Source organism: Oncorhynchus kisutch, linkage group LG14, assembly GCF_002021735.2.
Source record: "Oncorhynchus kisutch isolate 150728-3 linkage group LG14, Okis_V2, whole genome shotgun sequence".
Taxonomy (NCBI): domain Eukaryota; kingdom Metazoa; phylum Chordata; class Actinopteri; order Salmoniformes; family Salmonidae; genus Oncorhynchus; species Oncorhynchus kisutch.
This window is the reverse complement of record NC_034187.2, coordinates 82,259,965-82,269,599: the sequence shown is the minus strand read 5'-3', so window position 1 is coordinate 82,269,599 and position 9,635 is coordinate 82,259,965. Positions and strand designations below refer to the sequence as shown.

Below are 9,635 nucleotides of genomic sequence, written 5' to 3'. Positions count from 1 at the left end.
TTTCGTTTTCTTGTTATTTTGTGTTCAGTTTAAATAAATATTAACATGGACACGTACCACGCTGCATATTGGTCCGATCTTTCATACTCGTCATTAGACGAGGACGAGAATCGTTACATACAGACTACACAGCAGCAACAACAGAAACATTGGGTTGTTTTTTAAACCAGTCATTGTTTTATTGAGTAGACTTTAGATTACTCAATGACAACCTGGTGGGAGTGGAATTCAAAACTAACCCATAAGCAAACGTACATTTCGCATCCTTATTTGGGCTAATAATACACGTTTACAATAGAGTACAAAAACGGTGAGTGTCGTTTTATTAATAATCTCTGGATAAAGATTAGAAAGAGGCACAACCGAGCGCGGTGTTAAGAAGAGCGGGAAGCGCTCCACATCTCAGTTCCCTCCTGGGACTACCCTCTCAGAGAGAGAGAGACGGAGGGAGAGAGAGAGAGACATAGAGGAAAACAAAAACAGAGAGAAAGAAATGGATGAGAGGGGTGGGTTTTTGGCCATCTGACGGGAGCAGCACGTTTTATTCTGCAACCCTGGGGCTCTCAGCGCAGCCTCAGCCAGCGCACCTCGGTAAAGATGGCAACAAGAGAAAAACAACCTAAACGACTGTTTATACTATAGCCTAACGTTTGTTAAACAGGGTAGCAAACAGTGGTAACGAATTTTAGGACAACGGAATTGTCCCGTTACTGAGGTAATCGTTTCAAATAAGACCTTTTGTTGTTGTTTTTGGTGTGTGTTCATCTAACAAGTGACTGTGCCGACCGTGCCCCACCGTAAGCAGCGCACAGACCTGTCCCAGGTGCTGAAACCGCCGGTGTTGCGTTTCTGCGGCAACCAACGACCAAGTTCAGGCTACACCGCCAGTAACAGATTTTTTTTTAATGAGAACAAGAAAAGGAGAGCGGGGGAGGACAGGATCTTAGCGCGGTGAATGCTAAGCAACCCACTAGCCGAGGTGTCGGTCCGGCTTTCGCGAGTAAATGGGATATTCGTTTGGCCGGGCAGGATGTAAAAAATTGCTTGAAGGATGGGGAAACAAGGCTTCTCTGCGGCGACACTGCCACTGCTCGTGTTGGGCTCGCTTACGGTATCCGTTTCCGCCGGTGGTAAGTGTAAGTTGACATGTGTTGATGCTAATATGATTAATAATAGCATCCGGAATAGGATCTATCAATCGATGATCAACCAAGTCAATGACCTGACAGTTCTATGCCCGTACAAACACATGTAAATTGAACATCCATATACTGCTAAATCAGTAAGAATAATTGTGTGTGAATATGCTATTGATTTAATAGGTTATTGATGAGAGGATGAGATGGTTCACAATCTTTTTCGGTTACTGTATCACCAACTGAATTTAGCTCTGCCCGGAGTACCCCTGAAGTACCCCCTCTTGTGCATTTTACCAGTACGCCTATGATCTCATGAGCCTTCTCAAGAACCCCCTGTGGACAGGCCAAGTAACCCCCGGGGTCCTACTCCCCTGGTTGGGAACCAAATCAAATCAAATCAAATTTATTTATATAGCCCTTCATACATCAGCTGATATCTCAAAGTGCTGTACAGAAACCCAGCCTAAAACCCCAAACAGCAAGCAATGCAGGTGTAGAAGCACGGTGGCTAGGAAAAACTCCCTAGAAAGGTCAAAACCTAGGAAGAAACCTCGAGAGGAACCAGGCTATGTGGGGTGGCCAGTCCTCTTCTGGCTGTGCCGGGTGGAGATTATAACAGAACATGGCCAAGATGTTCAAATGTTCATAAATGACCAGCATGGTCGTATAATAATAAGGCAGAACAGTTGAAACTGGAGCAGCAGCACGGTCAGATGGACTGGGGACAGCAAGGAGTCATCATGTCAGGTAGTTCTGGGGCATGGTCCTAGGGCTCAGGTCCTCCGAGAGAGAGAAAAAAAGAGAGAATTAGAGAATTAAAGAACGCACACTTAGATTCACACAGGACACTGAATAGGACAGGAGAAGGACTCCAGATATAACAAACTGACCCTAGCCCCCAGACACATAAACTACTGCAGCATAAATACTGGAGGCTGAGACAGGAGGGTCTAATACCACTGGTCTAATATAATGAACGGTTAGTCTAGGGGTTCTGGAGAAACACCACTTTGTAATATATATATATATATATATAGAGAGAGAGAGAGAGAGAGAGAGAGAGAGAGAGAGACAGGTCGTAGAGGTATGAATGGATTGGTGTAGTCCAGTGTTTCCCAAACTCGGTTACTACCATATTATCTATGGTGGTGAAATGTCTCCTAGTAGTATACTCTCTATGGTGGTGAAATGTCTCCTAGTAGTATACTCTCTATGGTGGTGAAATGTCTCCTAGTAGTATACTCTCTATGGTGGTGAAATGTCTCCTAGTAGTATACTCTCTATGGTGGTGAAATGTCTCCTAGTAGTATACTCTCTATGGTGGTGAAATGTCTCCTAGTAGTATACTCTCTATGGTGGTGAAATGTCTCCTAGTAGTATACTCTCTATGGTGGTGAAATGTCTCCTAGTAGTATACTCTCTATGGTGGTGAAATGTCTCCTAGTAGTATACTCTCTATGGTGGTGAAATGTCTCCTAGTAGTATACTCTCTATGGTGGTGAAATGTCTCCTAGTAGTATACTCTCTATGGTGGTGAAATGTCTCCTAGTAGTATACTCTCTATGGTGGTGAAATGTCTCCTAGTAGTATACTATCTATGGTGGTGAAATGTCTCCTAGTAGTATACTATCTATGGTGGTGAAATGTCTCCTAGTAGTATACTCTCTATGGTGGTGAAATGTCTCCTAGTAGTATACTATCTATGGTGGTGAAATGTCTCCTAGTAGTATACTCTCTATGGTGGTGAAATGTCTCCTAGTAGTATACTCTCTATGGTGGTGAAATGTCTCCTAGTAGTATACTCTCTATGGTGGTGAAATGTCTCCTAGTAGTATACTCTCTATGGTGGTGAAATGTCTCCTAGTTGTATACTCTCTATGGTGGTGAAATGTCTCCTAGTAGTATACTCTCTATGGTGGTGAAATGTCTCCTAGTAGTATACTCTCTATGGTGGTGAAATGTCTCCTAGTAGTATACTCTCTATGGTGGTGAAATGTCTCCTAGTAGTATACTATCTATGGTGGTGAAATGTCTCCTAGTAGTATACTCTCTATGGTGGTGAAATGTCTCCTAGTAGTATACTATCTATGGTGGTGAAATGTCTCCTAGTAGTATACTCTCTATGGTGGTGAAATGTCTCCTAGTAGTATACTCTCTATGGTGGTGAAATGTCTCCTAGTAGTATACTCTCTATGGTGGTGAAATGTCTCCTAGTAGTATACTCTCTATGGTGGTGAAATGTCTCCTAGTAGTATACTCTCTATGGTGGTGAAATGTCTCCTAGTAGTATACTCTCTATGGTGGTGAAATGTCTCCTTTTAGTATACTCTCTATGGTGGTGAAATGTCTCCTAGTAGTATACTATCTATGGTGGTGAAATGTCTCCTAGTAGACAATGTGAAATGGACAACACTCTCCAAGCTGCTATTTAATTCAAAGCATTTCAGACGTCACTGCAGTATGCCCACATACTTTATCATAGCTGCGGGGGCAGTTACACAAGTTTGACTTTCTCACAGCCTAATTTTCTAGACATCAATGTACAGCAATATCTTCTATATCGGAGAACCCCCGTAATATAAACACATCCTCAGCTATGGGGCTTACAAGAGCTGAATGTCATATACTTTTCACAACATCAGTGTAGCAGATATCACAATATCTTAATATAACTTCAAATGAAATAAATCAATGTAGGCTACAGCAGAACACATATGAGAATATATCGGCCTCCTGCCTATCTGACAATATGAATCACTTATTCAGATTACAAACTGGTTCTGTAAAGGTAAAGGAAATGAAAAATGTCCTGCCTTACTTTTCAAAACCTCCCACAATGCCTCTCGCCATGTCAAGTCCATTTATCTCCTGAATGTCAACTTCTTGCTCAAAGCCATAAGCGGGCATGTGTTCTGTGATGTTTAGCCTCCTTCCAAGACTGGTCTGAAGACTCTGGCTGTTCGTGCCTATTTTTTAAATAATTATTTTATTTTATTTTAAGTGTTAACCTGGCTCTCCTCTTTAGCCTTGTCTACAAGGCTAGCTACCACCAAATGTGCCTTGGTTCAGGCGTGTTAAAAAAAACTTTCTTCAGAGGGCTCTTCCTTCTTTTTGTTTATCTACATCTGATGCAGAGGATGTTTTCCACCAGCTGTGTAAAGTACTTTAGTACAAAATAATATAAAGTACTACTTAAGTAGTGTCACAGGCCGGCTCATAGCCTGTGGCAAAAATGAGGGGACGCGAACAACAGGTATAGGCCAATAAAAACATGTTCTTTATTGTAAACAAAACTATTAACTTTAAACTGAGAAAAAAGGAATGAGGTGTGGAAGTATCATAATGTAAGGTGTATGTAAAGTGCAGGGATGTGTGAATCTGTGTGGGTGAATGACTGAGTGAAAACTATGTAAAACTACAAAAAGGACAAACAAAACCGGTTCATACCTGGAGGAGCAGAGAGAGAGAGAGGTGATTAGTGACAGTTTAAATACTCTGATATCCCAGGTGACTTCAATCACTAACGACCCCCCTCTGCCTGCAGGAGGAACCACCCCTGTAAAAAAATATATAAAGTACTTACTTAAGTAGTTATTTGGTGGTATCTATACTTTACTTTACTATTTATATTTTTGGCAACTTTTACTTTGACTTCACTAAAATTCCTAAAGAAAATATTGTACTTTTTACTCCGTACATTTTCCCTGAAAACCAAAAGTACTCGTTATGTTTTGAATGCTCAGCAGGACAGGAAAATGGTCAAATTCAAGCACCTATCAAGAGAACACTTGGTCATCCCTACTGCCTCTGGTTCTGGAGGACTCACTAAACAGAGAACATCCCTGGTCATCCCTACTGCCTCTGGTTCTGGCGGACACACTAAACAGAGAACATCCCTGGTCATCCCTACTGCCTCTGGTTCTGGAGGACTCACTAAACAGAGAACATCCCTGGTCATCCCTACTGCCTCTGGTTCTGGAGGACTCACTAAACAGAGAACATCCCTCGTCATCCCTACTGCCTCTGATCTGGAGGACTCACTAAACAGAGAACATCCCTGGTCATCCCTACTGCCTCTGGTTCTGGAGGACTCACTAAACAGAGAACATCCCTGGTCATCCCTACTGCCTCTGGTTCTGGAGGACTCACTAAACAGAGAACATCCCTGGTCATCCCTACTGCCTCTGGTTCTGGAGGACTCACTAAACAGAGAACATCCCTGGTCATCCCTACTGCCTCTGGTTCTGGAGGACTCACTAAACAGAGAACATCCCTGGTCATCCCTACTGCCTCTGGTTCTGGAGGACTCACTAAACAGAGAACATCCCTGGTCATCCCTACTGCCTCTGGTTCTGGAGGACTCACTAAACAGAGAACATCCCTGGTCATCCCTACTGCCTCTGGTTCTGGAGGACTCACTAAACAGAGAACATCCCTGGTCATCCCTACTGCCTCTGGTTCTGGAGGACTCACTAAACAGAGAACATCCCTGGTCATCCCTACTGCCTCTGGTTCTGGAGGACTCACTAAACAGAGAACATCCCTGGTCATCCCTACTGCCTCTGGTTCTGGAGGACTCACTAAACAGAGAACATCCCTGGTCATCCCTACTGCCTCTGGTTCTGGAGGACTCACTAAACAGAGAACATCCCTGGTCATCCCTACTGCCTCTGGTTCTGGAGGACTCACTAAACAGAGAACATCCCTGGTCATCCCTACTGCCTCTGGTTCTGGAGGACTCACTAAACAGAGAACATCCCTGGTCATCCCTACTGCCTCTGGTTCTGGAGGACTCACTAAACAGAGAACATCCCTGGTCATCCCTACTGCCTCTGGTTCTGGAGGACTCACTAAACAGAGAACATCCCTGGTCATCCCTACTGCCTCTGGTTCTGGAGGACTCACTAAACAGAGAACATCCCTGGTCATCCCTACTGCCTCTGGTTCTGGAGGACTCACTAAACAGAGAACATCCCTGGTCATCTCTACTGCCTCTGATCTGGAGGACTCACTAAACAGAGAACATCCCTGGTCATCCCTACTGCCTCTGGTTCTGGAGGACTCACTAAACAGAGAACATCCCTGGTCATCCCTACTGCCTCTGGTTCTGGAGGACTCACTAAACAGAGAACATCCCTGGTCATCCCTACTGCCTCTGGTTCTGGAGGACTCACTAAACAGAGAACATCCCTGGTCATCCCTACTGCCTCTGGTTCTGGCGGACACACTAAACAGAGAACATCCCTGGTCATCCCTACTGCCTCTGGTTCTGGCGGACTCACTAAACAGAGAACATCCCTGGTCATCCCTACTGCCTCTGGTTCTGGAGGACACACTAAACAGAGAACATCCCTGGTCATCCCTACTGCCTCTGGTTCTGGAGGACTCACTAAACAGAGAACATCCCTGGTCATCCCTACTGCCTCTGGTTCTGGAGGACACACTAAACAGAGAACATCCCTGGTCATCCCTACTGCCTCTGGTTCTGGAGGACACACTAAACAGAGAACATCCCTGGTCATCCCTACTGCCTCTGGTTCTGGAGGACACACTAAACAGAGAACATCCCTGGTCATCTCTACTGCCTCTGGTTCTGGAGGACACACTAAACAGAGAACATCCCTGGTCATCCCTACTGCCTCTGGTTCTGGAGGACACACTAAACAGAGAACATCCCTGGTCATCCCTACTGCCTCTGGTTCTGGAGGACTCACTAAACAGAGAACATCCCTGGTCATCTCTACTGCCTCTGGTTCTGGAGGACACACTAAACAGAGAACATCCCTGGTCATCCCTACTGCCTCTGGTTCTGGAGGACTCACTAAACAGAGAACATCCCTGGTCATCCCTACTGCCTCTGGTTCTGGCGGACTCACTAAACAGAGAACATCCCTGGTCATCCCTACTGCCTCTGGTTCTGGAGGACTCACTAAACAGAGAACATCCCTGGTCATCCCTACTGCCTCTGGTTCTGGCGGACACACTAAACAGAGAACATCCCTGGTCATCCCTACTGCTCTGGTTCTGGCGGACACACTAAACAGAGAACATCCCTGGTCATCCCTACTGCCTCTGGTTCTGGCGGACTCACTAAACAGAGAACATCCCTGGTCATCCCTACTGCCTCTGGTTCTGGAGGACACACTAAACAGAGAACATCCCTGGTCATCCCTACTGCCTCTGGTTCTGGAGGACTCACTAAACAGAGAACATCCCTGGTCATCCCTACTGCCACTGGTTCTGGCAGACACACTAAACAGAGAACATCCCTGGTCATCCCTACTGCCTCTGGTTCTGGCGGACACACTAAACAGAGAACATCCCTGGTCATCCCTACTGCCTCTGGTTCTGGCGGACACACTAAACAGAGAACATCCCTGGTCATCCCTACTGCCTCTGGTTCTGGCGGACACACTAAACAGAGAACATCCCTGGTCATCCCTACTGCCTCTGGTTCTGGCGGACACACTAAACAGAGAACATCCCTGGTCATCCCTACTGCCTCTGGTTCTGGCGGACTCACTAAACAGAGAACATCCCTGGTCATCCCTACTGCCTCTGGTTCTGGCGGACACACTAAACAGAGAACATCCCTGGTCATCCCTACTGCCTCTGGTTCTGGCGGACACACTAAACAGAGAACATCCCTGGTCATCTCTACTGCCTCTGGTTCTGGAGGACACACTAAACAGAGAACATCCCTGGTCATCCCTACTGCCTCTGGTTCTGGAGGACTCACTAAACAGAGAACATCCCTGGTCATCCCTACTGCCTCTGGTTCTGGCGGACTCACTAAACAGAGAACATCCCTGGTCATCCCTACTGCCTCTGGTTCTGGAGGACTCACTAAACAGAGAACATCCCTGGTCATCCCTACTGCCTCTGGTTCTGGCGGACACACTAAACAGAGAACATCCCTGGTCATCCCTACTGCTCTGGTTCTGGCGGACACACTAAACAGAGAACATCCCTGGTCATCCCTACTGCCTCTGGTTCTGGCGGACTCACTAAACAGAGAACATCCCTGGTCATCCCTACTGCCTCTGGTTCTGGAGGACACACTAAACAGAGAACATCCCTGGTCATCCCTACTGCCTCTGGTTCTGGAGGACTCACTAAACAGAGAACATCCCTGGTCATCCCTACTGCCACTGGTTCTGGCAGACACACTAAACAGAGAACATCCCTGGTCATCCCTACTGCCTCTGGTTCTGGCGGACACACTAAACAGAGAACATCCCTGGTCATCCCTACTGCCTCTGGTTCTGGCGGACACACTAAACAGAGAACATCCCTGGTCATCCCTACTGCCTCTGGTTCTGGCGGACACACTAAACAGAGAACATCCCTGGTCATCCCTACTGCCTCTGGTTCTGGCGGACACACTAAACAGAGAACATCCCTGGTCATCCCTACTGCCTCTGGTTCTGGCGGACTCACTAAACAGAGAACATCCCTGGTCATCCCTACTGCCTCTGGTTCTGGCGGACACACTAAACAGAGAACATCCCTGGTCATCCCTACTGCCTCTGGTTCTGGCGGACACACTAAACAGAGAACATCCCTGGTCATCCCTACTGCCTCTGGTTCTGGCGGACACACTAAACAGAGAACATCCCTGGTCATCCCTACTAGCCTCTGGTTCTGGCGGACTCACTAAACAGAGAACATCCCTGGTCATCCCTACTAGCCTCTGGTTCTGGCGGACTCACTAAACAGAGAACATCCCTGGTCATCCCTACTAGCCTCTGGTTCTGGCGGACACACTAAACAGAGAACATCCCTGGTCATCCCTACTGCCTCTGGTTCTGGCGGACACACTAAACAGAGAACATCCCTGGTCATCCCTACTGCCTCTGGTTCTGGCGGACACACTAAACAGAGAACATCCCTGGTCATCCCTACTGCCTCTGGTTCTGGCGGACACACTAAACAGAGAACATCCCTGGTCATCTCTACTGCCTCTGGTTCTGGCGGACACACTAAACAGAGAACATCCCTGGTCATCCCTACTGCCTCTGGTTCTGGCGGACACACTAAACAGAGAACATCCCTGGTCATCCCTACTGCCTCTGGTTCTGGCGGACACACTAAACAGAGAACATCCCTGGTCATCCCTACTGCCTCTGATCTGGAGGACTCACTAAACAGAGAACATCCCTGGTCATCCCTACTGCCTCTGGTTCTGGCGGACACACTAAACAGAGAACATCCCTGGTCATCCCTACTAGCCTCTGGTTCTGGCGGACACACTAAACACAAATGCATCTTTTATAAATATTGTCTGACTGTTTTTTTTGTATTTGTGTTTACTATGGATCTCTATTAGCTGCTGCCAAAGTAGCAGCTACTCCTCCTGGGGTCCAGTGAGATTAAGGCAGTTCATACCATTTTAAAACATTACAATACATTCACAGATTCACAACACACTGTGTGCCCTCAGGTCCCTACTCCACCACTACCACATATCTACAACACACTGTGTGCCCTCAGGCC

At 46.6% G+C, this 9,635-nt stretch overlaps 1 protein-coding gene across 1 annotated transcript in view; it reads left to right on the top strand.

Annotated features, from left to right (window-relative positions):
• The first annotated feature begins 416 nt into the window (after positions 1-416).
• Positions 417-9,635, top strand: part of LOC109883331 (fibronectin type III domain-containing protein 5-like) — a 66,195-nt gene continuing 56,976 nt past the window's right edge. The window contains exon 1 of the mRNA XM_031789066.1: positions 417-1,130. Within this exon, the coding sequence (XP_031644926.1) occupies positions 1,052-1,130 (79 nt within the window). The 5' untranslated portion in view covers positions 417-1,051. The remainder of the gene's footprint in view (positions 1,131-9,635) is intronic.